We start from the raw sequence: 18,218 nt of genomic DNA, 5'->3' as shown, positions 1-18,218 counted from the left end.
GCCACAGGAGCAGGGACAGGGGACACAACGCTGCTGGCTGTGACACCACAGTCCTGGGCTGGCAAGAGGCACCCTGTGCATTTCCAGGCATTAACCTGGGCTCCAATGGCACTTGGATGCAGTTCTCACACTATTGCCAACAGCCATTGGATTGGCAGGATTAGCTTTAGCAGCAGTGGCTGGAGGATGAGAGATGAGGGCAGCCCTGGATCCAGCACAACCAGAAGAAGCCAGAGGAGACTGCCCTGGGATGCTGATTTTCTGCCATGGTGTCACTGGAACAGTTTGCAGTTGGAGAACAAATACAGACCTGAAGGAAGGAAGCACTGGCACATGGGTAGGTGGGGTTTGGGGGAGAACAAGGACATGACTCCTGTTTAATTCCATGATACAACTAAAAAAGGGCTGAGGTCATTGAGCTGAACCAGACAGTTCCTAAAGGTGAAGGAGAAATGGGCTCCTCCTCTTCCTCCTGCAGAGCTCCCTCCTTCATGCTCTGAACTTCCTGCATCAGCACCAACTGACTGACACACGAGGCCAGGAAAAACAGAGGTTTGCTCCCAGCAAGGAAATGTTAAAACTCAGGGATTTCTTCAAGAGCAGCCCTGGTTCAGTAGCCTGTCTGTCTGTCTGTCCTGCTGCAGGGAACATGCCATGCCCCAGGGCTGAGCCCTGCTGGGAAGGGTCCTGCTCTCTGTGCAGGTTGGTCCTGCCTAGAGGCCATGTCCCACAGTTGTAAGAGCAGCACCAGCTCTTCTGGTAATTTCAGTGATCTCAAAAACTCAACCCCATCCAAGGCTGGCATTAGAAATCATTGCAAGAAACAGCTGCAACAAAGGCTGCAGATTCTTTTCTCCTTTGCTCTATAGGAACCCCTGGTTCCCTCCTTCAGTGTCCCACATGGCAAACACTCCTGCTTTTGCCACTGACCACAGATCCACAGAGGGGACTGCTGCTTTTCTTTGGCAGAATGGAAATTCCCTTCCAGCTGATGAGAATGGCTCTGTGCAGGCAGCAGGATGAGGGAGCTCTGGGTTTACTGGGGCTGTCTCTCCCCTGTGATCTGGCCCAGAGCAGCATCCTGCAAGCCTGACCCTGGAGCTGCTTCAGCCTTTAGCTGGAAATGGGGCTGAATTCCCCTTTTGGGGCCCAAAGGAGCAATTAATGCTCACAGCAGCAACCTGGCAAGTGGGTGCTTCAAGCAGCATTCCCACAAGGAATCAGGTACCTGTAAAATGTTTTTCAAGTAACAAACGGAGTAGGAATCCTCAAGCTTATTCCTGTAACTACAGAAAGCTGGTTTAAATCCTCAGGATGCTGAAATAGAAGCAGAAAGCCAGCCAGAGCAGGGGGACTCTGGACTGCAGCCTCCAGTGGCATCTTCCCACAGGAGCTGTGCAACAGACACTGCCTCTGGCACAGCCACACAAGGAGGGAAGAAGAAACCAGCCCCTGCAAAGTGAAGGGTGAAAGGATGAAAGGAGCCCTGGTTTTGGCATAATCTTTTAGGGTTGGGAGGACCCTGGTAAAACCACTGGGTCTGCCTAGAGAGGGACATGGCACCTGGCCAGCTCTCCATTCCCCACAGGCAGAGGACAGGGCTGGACAGGGGGCATAACATGCTCCTGCTCTGCTCTCAAACATAAATCAAAAATCTCAATCCTGCCTGATGCCTGATGTGCATCTCTATCCATGCCTGCTCCAAAATCCACCCACAGTTCATTTACAGATATTTGCAGAAAGCTAAAAATGGATGAAACCAAAACCCCAAGGGATCCCAGGGCACTGAACAGCTGTTTTACAACTGTCCTGCCCCACACAGCTGGACAAGGCTGAGCTGGGCTGGCTGTGGCCATACTGGAGCTGTGCAGGGGAGGAGCTGCCATCCCTCTGCCACTGCCTTCACCTTGGCCTCAAAACTGGGCACTCCCAGCTGGGAGGAGGTGCCAGGGGTTTGTGTTCCCTCTGCAAACTCAGGGCATGCAGAAGCAGAGGTCATGGCTGCAAGAGAATTATGGAGCAGGGGGAAGCTGTTCCATGTAATTATTTGTTAATTCATTCCAGGCTTTGAACCTGAAATGACCAGGGCTGTCTAGAGAGACCAAGAAAGGATCTTGGCTTATTTATGTTCCAGAGAGGTGCTGAACCCTAAAATTCACACCCTAAAATGAGAATGTACTTTGACACTTCATCCATTTCCCCTCCATACAACAGGGGCTGTGCATGGCTCTGTGCTCAGCAGAGCAACTGCAGAGGCTGCTCCTGCTGCAGCCAGGATGTGCTGATCAGCACCCAGGGCACGTCTCTCACTGCAGAACCCCTTTATTCCCCTCACCTTTGCTAACTGGAGCTGGTAGTTCAACCCAGCTGTGCTTCATAAGGATTAAATACAGGAGGCCAAGGAAAGCAGAGTAACCCAAGATTATTTTCACAGTGAAGTATTTCCCTTGCAGGGAGCCTGGGAAGGTCCCACAGCCTTGCTGAGGATATGCAGACTTTCCACACCAGTTCAGTGCTGCCAGGATGCCTGAGGGATATTGCTGGCCCCTCACATACAGCAGGGTGCAGACAGACATACAGATGCACTCATGGGGAGAAGGTTTGGAAATCTGGAGGCAGGTTTGCACATTTCAGCCAATGTAAGTACACCCCAGTGCATGCTACAATGTGTAAATACTATGGGCAAAGGATTACTGGGTTCTACTCTCCTGCAGATAATAAAAGTTTAATCCAATCCAGTGTTTGCAGGCAGGACTGGAACAGGTAAGTGAGATGCCTTAAGCTGCTTACTGGAGATGTCCACAACAGTCAAAGGAACACAGAGAGAAGAAATCCTCATCAGAAAATGACTTTTTGTCCTTTACAGAATGCTGCTGGGGACTCCTTCTTTCAGAAATTAGCAGCAATGAATTCAGCAAACAAAGAATTTCTCCCTTTTCAGTAACAGAAAATACCAATTACCCAGTGCTGAGAGAACACTTGTGCTCAGTGAACAGTGACTGCACCAGTGCAGGACCAGCACCTCCTATTCACATTGCTGACCCCTAAATTAAGGAGTTTGGACAACCTGGTGCTCTTGAACAGTTCTGTGGGTGTATGGATGGGGAAACCCACAAGGATGGGAAGAACCCCTCTGGCCACAGAACCCAGCCAGTGACTGGGTTCAAGCAGCCTCTTCTTTTAACAGGAAAAGATCCTTCAACACTTCCTTCTGTTTAAAAATAAACCACTGATTTCAGCTCCTCACAGGCCAACAAATGTGAATTCCCCAACAAATACCAGAGCCCTGCACCAGCCATGGGCTGCCACTGCAGAGAAACCCAGCAGGAAATCAACTCTTGCAGAGATGCTGGGGAAGGGCACCAGGAGGCAGCTCAGAAGGGGTGCTGCTGCCCAGCCCAGGCCATCCCAGAGCCTTCTCCAGGTTTCCCCAGCTGCAGGAAACAGGGCTGCAAACAGACCAGCCCTACTCACAGGCTGAGGCAATTTAGGGCAGCAGCTAAAACATACAGAAAGAAAAAGGAGTGGATTTCCTACAGCCTCTGTGCTTGAGGCACCAAACTGGAGAGGAACAGAATTCTCAGAATTTTCTGAGCAGGGAGGGAAATCCAGTGCTGCTCCCTGCAAGGAGAGGAACCCCAGCTTTACTTCAGGTCAACTCCACTGCTGCTCTTCACTTAACATATGGAGAGAAACAGCAAGAGTGGAACTAATACTCATATTGCACATTACTTGAATTAAAAATATATGGTGAATAAATGTGTGTATACCCTACTCACTACATAGATGCCCACACAAGGGTGTGTGCCCAGAGTATGCACACATAGTCTGTACATGTGTGTGAGTGCCCACACCATGTACAGGACACATCTCTACAGACAAACATGGGTATTTATAGGTGGGCAATAGAGACACACTATGGATTTCTATGGAAACAATATGTGTGTGTATATATATACACACACACTTGCTCAGTAGAAAGGAATTTGTAGTCAAATTCTAATTGGGTTGAGGGACAAAGACAAAATTCTATTTAATAACAGCTTGGAAAGGTTGAGGCTGCTAAGGCCTTGGAGAAAGGAGGATGCATGAAGGCCATGCTCCCTTCCCCTGCCTACCCTTTCCTGCAGGGCTGGAAACACTTCTGCATTTTGTGCAACCAGAGGAGAGAGGGCACAGGGAGGGCCCTGCAGCATTGAGGCAATCTCTCATTAGAGCAGCCATGGCAGCTGCAGGTAATCCAGGCACCCAGCCAAGGGTGTCCACTGAGACATGTTCCTGCTTTATCCCCTCAGTACTGAACAGCAAAATGCCAGAGATACTCAGATTATCATAAGGAGAAAAAGACTCTTCCTTTAAAAATAGGAAAAGACTCTTCAACTTCTTCCCCACGCCTGGGGCTGGGTGCTGAGAGAGTGGGAGCTGTGGAGCAGCTTTAAAAGCCCTCCCCTATTGGGGTTCATTCAGCACTGGGGTGTCAATGGTGTGGTGGGATTATTATTACTATGAAAATATTTAACAAAGCCCCTCCAGAGCCCTTCCTGCAGAGCAGGTCTGATATCCAGCACTGCTGTGCAAGCTTGCACTGATCCTGACTTCAGGCTGGCACAGGGACAAGGTTCTACCAATGATGGCCACATCTGGAGTATCCCAGTTCCCACCAAAAAAATATCAAAGGGATACTAAAAGGAAAGTTGTCTGAAACAATTTTCTTGGATGTCAGGAAACAAAGATAAAAGGAAATAAGAAGGTGAAGCCAAGGCCAGTGGCAGCATCAGAGTCCCTCAATGGCATTTTACATCCTGTGAATTTTTCAGGCCAACTCTCCTATGCTGGGACATCAACCTTCCTTTGGAAGATTTGAAATACCAGAGCTTTCTACAGATTTCACAAATATAAGGCTGATTACCTTGGGAAAAAAATTTAAATTTCAGCCTCTAAAATAGCCTGAGTGCAATGTTAGAAAATCAACCCTTTTTTTTTGCTTTCATTTAAGGCTCAGTAAAGTTGTTGCTTGTTTCAAGTTAATTCCCTCCTATCCATGCTGAAGTCCTTTGGAAGCAGCACCAGCACATGCACAGCAACACCTGGAACTCTGATGCCAAAACTGGCATTTCCCAAAGGCTGGCAGAACCCAGAGCAGAAGGAAAACCTGTCCTGATGACTCTGGCATGGTGGCACCGTCCCTGCACACAGCAAAGGCTCAGGCTCAACATCCCCTGCCCCAGCCATGCTGCCAATCTGCCACCCCAAGGAGAAACCCTGACAACATCTGGGCTGAGAAGTCACCACTGGCCTTGCTGCCAGCCCAGCTCAGTGCCCTCAGCACTGGGCAGAGCCACAGCAAACACCTCCAATGCCTTCAGCATTCTGTGACAGCCCGTGTCTGTGTCCTTTCCAAACAAACACCCAGAGATGCACAGAGCCACATCTAGAATGAACCTTTAGCCCAGAAATCTGGAGTGGATATAAACATATCATGCGACAATTCTGAAAACCCTCGTAAGGAACAGCAGGACATCCTGCTTGGTAAAGCACTGAATGTGTGCCTCAGTGCTCCTCAGCAGGATGCTGCAGCTCCAGTAGGGCCAGCCAAGGAAAGTCATCCTTGCTTTTTCCCATGGATGCTCTGACTCCTTGTCTAGATACCACAAAACATCCCAATGGTGAAAAATCAGATTCGAAACTCCGAGTTTGAATCCAGCAGCATCAGAAACTGTAACTGCTTGGCCCTCCAGTACAGTGAATGCAGAACTAACCAAGCAGCTCTGTCTGTGTGTGTTTGCTTGTCCTACACACCAGTAAATCAATGTCCATGGCATAATCCCAGCTGCTTGCTTTGCTTACTGCCTCCAGATGAGTGCAAACCCCTGGCTCACAGCTGGATATGGCACAGCCTGAGGGAAATCCTGCCAGGGGCTGTCTCTGAAGCATGGCTGGAAAGCCTGCAGGAAAACAGCGAGATCGGCAAATTCTTTATGTCAAGCTTGAAGTGGAAGAAGGTAAGAAATTCAAGATAAGCAGGGGCTGGCAATCACAGCAGCAAGGTCCTCTGCAGGCAGCTCCTCCTCTCAGCAGCCCTTGATGCATGGGCACAGTGGGCAGAGTGCTGCACCCACACCTGGGTAACACTTCTGTCCCAGCACTGCTCTCTGCTGTCCTGCACAGTGCTCCCACCAGGACACAGGTGCCACCGTGGGCCTTGGTGCCAGGCTCCTGCTGGCCCTTAGTTGTGGTACAAGCCACAAGAGAACACACTGCTGCTTCCCCATGGGAAAAGCCCCATCACCTTTTGTGCAGGACCAGATGCCAGCAGGTCTTTAGCACCACTCTGCTTTCCCCAGCCAGCAGCAATTTCCACCTGTGTGATGAAAAACTGCAGGAGGGTCCCCACAGGACTCAGGCACCTCCTGGCCCTGGCAGAGCTGTGGCTCCTGGCCAAGGGGGCCTGGATGTGCAAGAGCAGCTACCCAGGGACCCTGGGCAATCCTTTATCTCCCCATGAGTGCACAGTGGATGGGAAAAGCCTGAGGGGACAGGAGAAAAGAGCCCTTCCTCCTCTTGCTGGCCCTGAGGAACAACAAGGGCTGGGGGAAGGCTCTGATGGGGGGTAAGGGGACAAGAGCACTCCTGGAGCAGGGCAGGAGAATACTTGGAGAAGTGAGGGAAGGACTGGAAAAAATTGACCCAAAGCAGCCAAGTTTCAATGCAGACACAAGTCTGGGTGACACCACCTGCCAGAGCTGGCTCCCCCTGCCCAGACTTTCTCAGAGCAGCCAGGCTTTGACTGCAGGGAGAAAGAAAAAGGGGAAATGTCAAACAATTGGATATTTTCTTCTTTTTCAACACCAAATTGTTCTGTCAGGAGAAACAGAACCCTTTGCATCCTATCTCAACACAGGCAGTGATGGACAGTCCTCAGAAGTCTGATGCAAGGAGACAAGCCAGTACTATGCCAGATCTTTTCTGTTTAATTCCATATTTCATTGTGTTTCTGGTTTTCAGGGCTCTCCGAGGCAGCAGTCTGTCCATCTGCTCTTGGCCCACCCCTCTGCTCTCACACTGGGCCCAGGGCCATCCGTGCTGGGTGTCCTTGGGTGTCCCCAGGCAGCTCCTTCCACACAGGGCACAGCCAGGGCTCACTTCACCTCGGAGCTGAACATCAGGAAACCATACAAACTCCCTTTCCTCCTGCCCCTCATTCATAAATTTAATAAAATAACAACAATAATAATAATAACAATAATAATAATAATAATTAAAACAAAGGCTTATTGGAGCTGTTTCTGCTCAACTTTCCACAGTCTCTTTTCATGTCACTCTCTGTAATCAGATTTTTCAAGAAATACTGTGAGAAAAAAAGAATAATAATAATAATAATAATTATTATTAGAATAATAAAAAGCATCTGGAACCAGCTCAGAAGATTTCTAATGCTTTTCAGCTTGACTGACTTGGAGTGCATTGACCACACCATTTATATTTTCTTCAGGTACCTGCAAGAAAACAAAAAGAAAGGTCATGTTCCAGCAAAAGGGGTGACAAGGAAAAGAGAGGCAGGAGACAAAGCCAGACCAGTCCCTGGGTTCCACACTGTTGTCTGCTATTACAAAAGTTTCACACCTTGTTGGTGTTTTCTTGTGGGCAGCTCCTCAGAGCACTGACTCTTTCTTCTTCACAAAGCAGCCAACTGACCCCAATTCCCCCCTCACCCAGCCATTCCACTCTTTTATAGCATCTTCTTCTCACTGGTTACAGCTGTGGCCTGTTAAAGTCAGGCCTGCTCCTAATCTTTGATAATTGGCCCAGCTGCAACTCCTTAGGGGTAAGATTACTTTCTACACTATCTTTATTTTCTTATATTCGATCCCCCTACAAGTCCCAAGGAGGCAGACACTTTGCTGGTTTTTGCTTACACCTGCAGTTCACTGAGAAAGGGCTCCATGTACAAGGACATCCCTGCTCACCCATGGTACCCCCAGAGCAAACACTGAGAGATGCTGAGGGTTTGCTGCTGTGTGAGGGATGGTGGGAAGCCAACTATGTTGGGCTTTCTCTTTCTCTGATGTTGCGGTGTGATGTCAGGGTTTGCTTCAGAAACCTCAGGTCCCTCCCCTGATAATTCCCTCCCAGGTGAATCAGTCCCCTCTCCTTTCCCCTCCCTGACCCCTCCCAGCACTGTCTGTCAATCCTGGAATTCCAGAAGGGCACTGAGTGATTGGCAGATCCAAAGGATGCCCTCTACCCCTGGGGGGCATTGGGCCATCCAGGTGTCCTTTGTCCCTTTGTCCCTCCCCTCCTGTCCCTGCTTGGTGGCTCCCTACCCCTTCCCTGCCCCTCTCCCCGGGGTTAAAGGAGCAGCAACCACGGGCTCAGGGAGTTCTGTTGGAGCTGGTGCTGCATTCAGAGGCCTGTGGGCCAGAATAAAGCTCTGGATCCAAACCCTCCATCAGAACCAACTCCTTTCCTTCACCATCGCCTCAAAGCTTCTCCACAGAGGGAAACCTGAGGAGCAGCCCCTGTTATGGGGGGAAGCTCCATCCCAGCACCACCAGAGCTCCTGCAGGCCTGGACTTGTCCCCACGGGCCCAGCTGCAGCACCCAGCCAGCCCAAAGTGTCTGTGGGGTGAAACACCACACACCCAGCCAGCCCAAAGTGTCTGTGGGGTGACACACCACAGTGCCACTGTTTGGATCAGCAGCAGGGCCAGACAAGCTCAGGCACGTCCTGTCCATCTATATTGGTATTATTCCAATACTCTCTGCTCTTCCTGTCCCCTCCTTTCCGTTCCCTTTGCTGGTGAAGCACTTGCAGCCAGGAGCTGACTCATGCCAGGTGCTGATGGATTTGTGTGGCTGCCTGAGGGCTCCATCTTGGGGCACCCTACAGGTTTGGGACCTGCAGGCGGGGATGGGAAGGCCATGGAGGGTGACAGGAGAACACACCCATCAAAAGAGGAAGAGAGCTACCAGTCTGTTTGTGGTGCTTTCTTATCCAGCCTTGTGAGGAGATTTAACCATAGAAATCTGTATTATTAATGATGACTTTTCATGCTTACTGCAAGAAAAACCTCTTGTAACAGAAGATGCAAAATATCTCAGAGTGACTGTCACTGGCAGAAAAGAACATCAAAAGTAAAGTTACATCTGGCAGAAAAAGTGTGTCTGAACTCTACATAAACTCCAAGACACTGGCAGCTCTTGAAAAGGGGAAAGAGGACTGAGAGAAAAATAAATTAACCCTAAGTTTCTGCAAGAAGCCAATAAAATTCATATCAAGTAAATTGAAGAAGGAACTGTCTCCTCTACAAGGTATTTAAGGCCAAGACTACAATACCTGGATTCACTGGACACTCTCAAGAGCTCAGACAGTGGAAATACAACTGGTTGTGTCTTTCTATGAGGTTTTTACCAAAACTGAGAAAAAAGCCCATGAGAAATAACAAGAAAAACGTTCAATTCTCCAATAGGAAGATGGAATAACAGCAGTCAACTCTGATGATGTGAGAACAGAAGTAATTTGGAAAGGAAGAAAATCATCTTAAAACAAGCATCCAGCAAACTCTTCTGGTTTAGAAGGAAAACTCCAGGACACCTCCTCCATAGGGAACAGGACTTTGAGGCAGGACTCTCCACTGCCTCCCCTTCATCATTTTCCCAGCACACTGAACACTGCAGTGCAAGGAGCTGTTTGACTTTTCCTCTACATAAGATAATGAGAAAAGACATAGTTGTCAATGTGTTTAACCACAGCCAGCCCCAGTGATGCCCAGTGGGTCTCTGTCTGATTCCTGAGCACTGGCCAGAAGCAGGAGGAGGCAGCTCTGGCCAGCTTTGGGCAGCTGCTTTGACCTGCACAGACCCATCTCCTCCATGAAACACAGGGCTCCTTCACTCAGGCAAAATTCCTGACCCCCTAACAGCACAGAAATTATATCAATCACCCCACAAAAGTTTTCTCCAGGACAGATGTGCAAACAGTTTTGATTTGTAGGACCCATCCCAGTTTGCCACCAGTGGAGGAGTAGAGTTCTCCCTCTCCCTGCCCCCTGGAAATGACCCCTGTCCAAGGCAGCTGGTGCACTGTGCTCCCTTCTCAGGTGGAGTGCAGAACAAAGCATTGACCAGGAAGGGAGAACCAAAGCTCCAAATTACATCCCAGACACAGCTCCAGCCTCTCCAGAAGCAAAATGCTGGTGAAACAGAGCAAGACACCCGTGGACATGAGGCAGCAAGAGCAGAGTACCTGGAAAGGCAACTCTCCTTCCCTGCTCTCTCTAGAGGGAGCTGGTAACCATGATTCTGTCCAGCTGGGCCCTGCATCACCCAGGGGATACACCAGAGACCTGGAGGTTCCCATCTCAACATTGTCTCCCAAAGGAATTTTGTCTCTAGCACAAGTCCTGATTACCAGGGCAAACATCTACAGCTACAGCATGGCAGGAAGATCTGAGTATTACACCCAGGTCAAATAAAAAATAAGTAACAAAAACCACCTTAAGATGCACAAGAGAAAAAATATCAAACCAAAGGGAACAGCACATTTTTATACAGTGCTCTAAATTGCTGACAACAGGTACTGAACAACCTTAAATAAAGAAAAGGAGAATTTAGAGAAAGGGTTCAAGATACATTTACTCCTCAAGGAATGTCACTAGAAGTCAAAGGATCTGGGTAGTAAACTTAAGAAAAACATGACAAAATCTAGGTCAGGATCTTGGCCAACAAAACCACCTTAGAGCAACAAGCATCCAGCCCAGCCAGCATACCCAGAGCAAAGTCAGGCAAAAAATGCCTGAACCTTCCAAAGGATGGAAGGGTTTGACAACTGGAACAGCACTGTCCAGGTGCAAAGGCTTTTAAAACCATACATAAAGAAAATGGTAAGTAGCAAAATAAAACATTGAAATATTGCTTTGAGTGAGGAAGACCTGCAGACCTGCATGGCCCCCACACCCTGCCAGCTGCTGGGAGCAGGATCTGTGGGCTGGAGGCAGCAGGGTGAGCACTCTGAGAAGGTGGAGCTGCCTGCAGAGTCATTGCAATCGTGTGGTTTAAGTTTTCAGCTACAAATCTATTTTAGCTGATAGGGCTGAGCTCTCACGATATGGCTTGACATGTAGAAGCACTCTGCACCTTGTGCTCTGCACAGAAAGTGCACACCTGGGGCAACACAATGGGCAGAAATGGGAGGCAAAGCTAACAGTATTGATTTTTAAATGGTGTTTTATTAGCTTATCTTATCAGCACAGTTAATATTAAAAAATATAAGACAAACATATATAGCACTCTGACCTTTGCTATCTGAAATAATATTTACTTTTACTCTTTACACACATGACCCATCAGCTGTGAATGGTTCACACCAACTGTGCAAAAACAAAGTCATTATAAAATCCCCAAACCTGCTCTGATCTCACTAGGGCTTTTACAGGTCAAAGGCAGGACCTCAATAGTGAATTTCCAAGTAATGGAAAGAGAAATATAATGCAGTAAAGGGCACATTTAAGAAAAAAAAAGGAATAGTATAAAGCAGCTGACTCCCTCCTTCAGGATTGGGGAAATGGGTTCCAAGAAAAATGCCATCCCATTTATGGCTACAGGCATTGCATTTTCCCTTTCTAGGGAAATTCCTCATTTTTCAGGGTGTCTTCTCTACAAAGGAAGAGCAGAGGTAGGCTTAGAAATATCAGTACAAAAAATGAAGAGAATTCTCCAAGGATGGCAAGACTCTCATGTTGATAACTGTGCTGCAACTGCTGATGGGCACTCATGAGAACAACCACAGGAACAACCTTATCTGCTCCAGAATCACCTTCTCCTGCTGTGCTGGCAATTCTTGCTTGTTTATCACAAACCAGGAAGATGCAGGGACAGCAGAGCTAAGAGATGGGTCTGAGAAAGCAAAGGTTAGGACAGGGCAGACACCAAGAGATGAAGGCAGGGGTCTGCTACTGGTGGACTGTCCAGAAAGTTCCCATCACACAAAGGCACCTGTGATGGCCCTTCCTTAAGGGCAAGGAAGCACCTAAGGAACCACCTGAGGGTCTGGAGCCTGCAGCTACTTTTGGAAGCAGATGGAAGGGTTTGTGGCTGTTTCTATTACAAGATACAGATGCAGTGGAAGAAGGTGCTCAGGGAGGGTGTGAAGCTTCCATCACTGCAGGTAAGGGCTGAGAACAACACTCACTAACACAGCTTTGCCTTGGGTAGGGCCAGGCTTGGTTCAGGAGCCTCTCACCCAGGGCAGGGACAGCCAGGAGGCCGAAGACAGGAATTTGCTGGGCTGGAGCAAAGGCACTCCAACGAGCTATCCAGATGAGAAATGACATTCTCATAATGTTTTCTCCTAAGAAAAGATCTCCCCTACTCCAGAGAAGCTGTTTTCATACTCACCAAGGCGTGATCAAACTTAAAAGTACTGATGTAGTAGGCTGGGATGTCAGCAGCAGCCAAAGGCTCAGAAATCTGAGCGACAATTCCACATTCATCTGTGGGGAGAGAAAACACCAAACATTGTCTGCAGGGGCTTGTAAAAGTCTCAGAGATCACCAGCTCCATGCCTACATATGGAGAAGTTTGTCTTCACAAACTCCAATCAGAAGGAATCTCTGTAATAAAATGTGTTTTTTCTCACAGAATTGAGGTTTTGGGCCACAATAAAACATATGAAGTTTGTCTTCACAAACTCCAATTAGAAAGAATCTCTGCAATAAAATGTATTCTTTCTCACAGAATCAAGCTTTTGGGCCACAACAAAATATATGGAGAAGTTTGTCTTCACAAACTCCTATCAGAAGGAATCTCTGTAATAAAATGTGTTTTTTCTCACAGAATCGAGTTTTTGGGCCACAACAATACATTGCACATTTAGTTTTATAACCTTCTTTTTGCTACAGAGAAAAACATTTTCCAAAGGCACAAAACCAGTAGAACTGGAATGATTTAGAGGTCCAAAGAAAGGCACTGAACAATGTTCAACAAGAAAGCACAAAACCCAGCCCCTTATATCTTTAACATCCATTTTTCTGTTATTGAACACTTGGCCCTGCAACTGAAGGAGGAGATGCTGACCCATTAGTCAGCCTGGACACATGGTTCCTGGGCTACAGCCCACCACAGCCCCTGAAACAGGATTTCACACAGTGAAAGCTGGAATTTTACTCATTCAAATTCAATATTTGAACTTGATTTGAAATTAACATATTTAAACATCAAATATTTAGGGGCCTGGTCAACGTCCTGATGTGCTATCAATGACATATCATGTTATTTCTATATATTTTCCTCAAAGATACGTAAAAAGAAAATTTCCTTCTTCCACTTTTGGTGGTCTGGTGTACAAGTTGCAATTAAATACAAAAATTGGCCCAATGTTTTTCAGAAATGTTCTTGAAGTTTGTATTTTCTAAGTGGTTCAGAGCCCCCAGGAAGGAGCCATTGCATTTCCTGAAGATCAGGCCTTTGTTGCATTATTCAGATCAGACCCTTAAAATTGCAGGGGACATAGAAATAGCAAGAACACTCCTGCAGGCATGAAGCATTTTCTCTGTGCTACTTAGGACCAGTATTCTTTTGAGTAGAGAAAACATGTGCAGGACTGGATGTGAAACACATCTGTGAACAAGGCTTCCACTTGGGCTGCTATAGATCTATAAAAAGTCTACTGGAATCACAGAATTACCCAAGCACTGCACTGGAGTATGACACTGCTTTCTGAGCACTGATTTCAGTAATCTACAATGAACTCCCATGCCAACTTGTAGTCCAGTTTTTCTCTTTAACCAAAGCCCCAGCTGTAGCCACCCCAAAGTCCAGCAGATGAATGCAGTGCAGCTGGAACTGTAGCATGTAGCACTTTTAGGAGTATATTCAGAAGTCAAACTATCAAATAGTTTAATAGGAGTGAGGCTTCTATTTGAAAATCTCAGCTCACAAAGTCATGTTAAGCTGCTGGCTCTTAAAAGCATCAGCCTCAGATGGATTTTTCCATACTCCTTGAAGGGCCTGAGGTGACAGCCTGCCTGCACACCAACTGATCCTCCAAATGTCACTTACCAAAGCCAAGAGGCTGCCCACCAATCCTCACCATCTTCCAGAGCTCACCAGATGCACTTGTAAACAACAAATTATTAGGAAATCTGTAAAAAAAAAAAAAAAAAAGGAACACCAAACATAGCAATTAAAGCACAGCAGTGTGCCAGATTCTGCCTGTGGGGGATCTGCTCTTCCTGCATCCTTGAGATGTTTGAAGCCAACAATAACAGGGAGTAGCTTGGGCAAACTGGAAAACTCAAGGCAGGTGGGGCAGATGCACCTGCCTGATCCCCCAGGTATCCTGTGGCAAATCAGCAATTCCTGCTGGAGGTGGGCATAGGTACCCAGAGAGGCAAGGAAAAAATCTGTAACAGGCTGAGTCCCAGCTTTACAAATGTTGAAACTGTGAAGGTTTGATTTGAGCTGCATCTGGAAACACCTAGGGATGGATTATGTTTCCATGGCTGCTCTCAAGAATGTGAACAGTGACCACTGGGTTTGTGTCTGAGCACCTTCAGGGCTTTCTTCCATCCCATCCTGGGACCACTGCAGAGGTCTCAATTTCTTAGCAGGGGGAAGGAGACTGGAGGCTCAGAGAGCTGCCCAAGGTGAAGCAGGCAGCCCAGGCTGAAGCTCCAGCACTCTGGCTCCTCTTAAGACAGACAAAGGTTTACTCCAGTAAGGTCAAAGAAACTTTTAGGAGGGCGATTTATTACTTTGAAAAAAAGTCCCTGGGGCAGGGGACTTATCCCCAAGAACCAAACCCAAACTGCACTGCATGTCAAAAGCAAATTTAAGCACTGCTGAGCACAGCACCCCTCCAGACCTGAGAGCCTGCTGTGCTGCACAGCTACAGAAGCACAGACACACACACAGAGGCTGACTGCTCAGCAGTTGGTTCCTTCCTTGCTGGACAAACAAGCCATGGGCTCCCACTGCCAATGATGACTTGGGACATTATCATCTTAACAAGACTGAACCAAGCCCATCCATGTGTAAAAGCAAAGCAGGAGGACAGCATCATTGACATCCCCACCCTGAGTTTGGCCTTTAGCAGGAAGATTCAAACACCTGCACCAGGTTTTCCTTTTGGGTTTTGCTCTTACAAGCACAGCTAATGAGTAACAGAATAGAAGTGCAAAAATCACTTTGCTCCAGTATTCCTCTTTTGAAAGTGAGATAACCCTAGATCACATTGATTTGTGATTTCACTGAGGGCTTGGACAGACCAGTCTAAAATTTAGGCACTGGAACTAAAATGCCAGATTTTACTCAGAAAAGTGAATGGGTGTACAGGCCCATGACACCCGTATAAGACTGTCCAAATAATTAACATGGAGGAGTCTAAGCTGCTTCCTGCTCCTTAGAGAACATCCCTTTTTTAAAGGTCTTTTTCTAAGATCAAGGCTCACCTCTGCTGTGTCTGGACATCCATGACCAGGGAGATGTAACCCTCAATGAGAGAAAAGGAGAAAAAGCGAATATGTCCCGAGTCTTCGTTGCCCACCACTGAGTCTTTTACTCTGAAGAAACAGAAGAGAACTACATTAACTGTGGCTAGAAGAGCACAAAAATGGGTTTTTAAAGTAGATATAGCCAGTGAAACCAGAAATGTTCTTATATTGACTTAGGGAAGTGACACTGAGTTCTGTTGTATTATACTGATTTTATTTTTTTATTTTGCAGGTGGGAAACGATCCAGTCCCCACAACTGACAAAACTCTCCATCCCTTCCTCGAGGTCCCCTCACAAGGAGCTGTGGGCCAGGAGCCAGGGGCACCAAGGGGCAGCAATCCAGCCAGCTGTGCATGCTCTGACCCTGTGTGGACATGCAGCACACTGACCACATGGCTGCTGTCACCCTCACTCTGAAAAAACTCAGCTTTCCAAAGCCAGCAGATGTCTTTGGGCACCCTCAATCACCTGCTTGGCTTCCACCTGTCAGGACAACACTCTTGGGCCTGTGAAACCTCCCTCCCTTCCTCAGTGCAGAGCACTGGAGCAGCACAAGGCCACAGCAAATCCCTGTGGATCCTCTGGCACCCCAGAGGAGCAATCTGTGCCTCCAGACACTCCATACCTCTCCTGGAAGCCCCAACTCCCTGCAGAACCTGCAGTCTGTGCCTCCAGACACCCCACACCTCTCCTGGAAGCCCCATCTCCCTGCAGGACCTACCCATTGGAGTAAAACATGACATCCATCAGGAGTGTAGCAACAGTAGGAAGGGTATCTGGATCCAGGCTGGTGACACAGAACATATTACTTGGGCTGGAGAGAGGATGAATGACAGGCCTCTGAACTGAAAGAGACAACACAGACACACACAGCTATGAAGCCACATCTGCAGCAGGCTCCTGTCCCATCAGCTGTGCTATCCATGCCCTGGCAAGGGTCACAGAGAAAGCTGACAGTATTTGTAAGGCAGTGCCTCACTGCTGAAGCCCTGCTGGCTCTCAGACAGGGAATGAGGGGCCTGTGGATGATCTGCTCCTGTGCTGGTCTCTTAAGGCGTAGGGTGGTGTCACCCTGCATACCCTGCCCAGCTCTCTGCTCTGAGGGGCTTTCAGGCCATTGGGTGCATCTACACGACATGAGGAGCAAGCTAAAGGAGAGGCCAAGAGAAAGTGGAAAATGGAAAAAAATGTAGGTTTCCACCATTAAAAGGCAGGGCTATGGAAGGCTGTGGTTGCTGGCAGTCCATCCTATTTTCCCTCATTTCTGGGGACCTATTTTGCCATAATATCTTGAAAAATTAAAACCTAGCTGCCATGCAGCAGTTTATCTAGCAGATTGCAGCCAGCGGCTGAGAAGCAGCCAGCATTTTGGCATGCAACCAACAGACCAACACAGCAAACTGTGGGCTGGTGCATTATCAACATGTGTTTCACTGTGCCCTTTCCTGATGCTTTTTTTCTTTAAGATTCATTTTCTTAAACAAGGTGATTGTTTAGCTCTTGAGTGATGAAACTGAGTGGCACTTCATAATAACTGATCCCTTCTTTGTCTGGTTATGGGCAAAAAATTACACACATGTCTGTAGGCAAGCATATGTATATAAGTTGTTCTTTTTCCTGATTGTGCCCTTTGGCTTAATACTTGCTCCTTTAGCCTGCAAACATCCTAAGGTTCTGTACAGCCCTGGGCTCACTGTGCCCTTGATCCTCACTGGCACTGAAGTGTAAAAGTTGAAAAACAATCTTCTCTGTGCATCACTGCAATACTTAAACAAGTTTTTAGAGAAGCCATTTTCTTTTGGAATGTTGAGGCATGGAAATATGGGCTACACACAACATTATTTTTGCAACTGCAACAAACTGTACTTTAACCTTCTGTCCTACCAAAGGCATGTCTTCTCTAGAAAAACTAGCATTAAAAGGCCAAAATTCAGCCAAACTTACTAGCACTGCTTAGAAAGTTAAGAACCTGCTCAAATCTTTGGTTGTACTAAGAGAGGCTTGTAAGATTGCAGTCTTAAGAAAATATTCATTGAAATGCTGAAAGAAGCTAGGAGACAGAACTTCCACCCCATGTGTCAGGGAGACCAAATCCCTGGCAAGCTGGTGCTTACCTAGTTTTGGTTTGACAAATCCATTTGTTACCCCAAAGTCATCAGCAGCCACTGTCTCCCCATTCACTACTCTGAGGATGGTGAACTCGGCAGCCAGCGTGTGCATCACGAAGGGCAGGTCTCGCTCGCGCACCTGAGGGGACAACAGCATCATCTGGGCATGGTGTTATGGAATCTTCTGGATATCTGGTATTATGGTGTTATCTGGATATTTTATATTATGGTTTTATCTGGATATGCACCAGAAATGACAAAACCCTGCAGTGGAGGGTACACACTTTTAGGTCACAGCAAAGTGGACACGACTCCTGCTTGAGTTACCATTTAGGTGTATCTTAAGAGAAGCACACTGGGTGATATCAGTGGCAGTATCAGTAGGATTAAGCACCAGAGTGCTTTTATGACTGTAAAAAGAATGTGGAGATTTCTAAGTGGGAGATGCTTCTCCTCTTTTCCTGTAACAGCTCAGCACTGCCTGTTCTTCAGTCTTGTTTCCTCAGGAAATAAGGGTATGCCCTGTGTGCAGGCACACACACACGTGTGTGAGACAGAAAGTCTGTCTGTCTATAACCAAAACAACTTTGGAGCCTCTTGGCCATCATCAGCCGACCT

The 18,218-nt window shown here is 47.4% G+C and overlaps 1 protein-coding gene across 4 annotated transcripts in view; it reads right to left on the bottom strand.

Moving 5' to 3' along the window:
• Nucleotides 1–6,948: 6,948 nt before the first annotated feature.
• The window catches only part of CASTOR2 (cytosolic arginine sensor for mTORC1 subunit 2), a 123,978-nt gene continuing 112,708 nt past the window's right edge, over nt 6,949–18,218 (bottom strand). For all 4 annotated transcript variants that reach the window (XM_063174178.1, XM_063174180.1, XM_063174181.1 and 1 more), the window contains 6 exons: nt 17,607–17,739; nt 16,214–16,337; nt 15,450–15,560; nt 14,059–14,141; nt 12,397–12,491; nt 6,949–7,496 (listed from right to left, as the gene is read on the bottom strand). In XM_063174178.1, coding sequence (XP_063030248.1) covers nt 7,431–7,496; nt 12,397–12,491; nt 14,059–14,141; nt 15,450–15,560; nt 16,214–16,337; nt 17,607–17,739 — 612 coding nt within the window. In that variant the 3' untranslated portion in view covers nt 6,949–7,430. The remainder of the gene's footprint in view (nt 7,497–12,396; nt 12,492–14,058; nt 14,142–15,449; nt 15,561–16,213; nt 16,338–17,606; nt 17,740–18,218) is intronic.

Source organism: Melospiza melodia, chromosome 21 (genome assembly GCF_035770615.1).
Source record: "Melospiza melodia melodia isolate bMelMel2 chromosome 21, bMelMel2.pri, whole genome shotgun sequence".
In the NCBI taxonomy this organism is placed as follows: Eukaryota; Metazoa; Chordata; class Aves; order Passeriformes; family Passerellidae; genus Melospiza; species Melospiza melodia.
The sequence above is the reverse complement of the archived record's forward strand: the minus strand, read 5'-3'. Positions and strand labels throughout refer to the sequence as shown.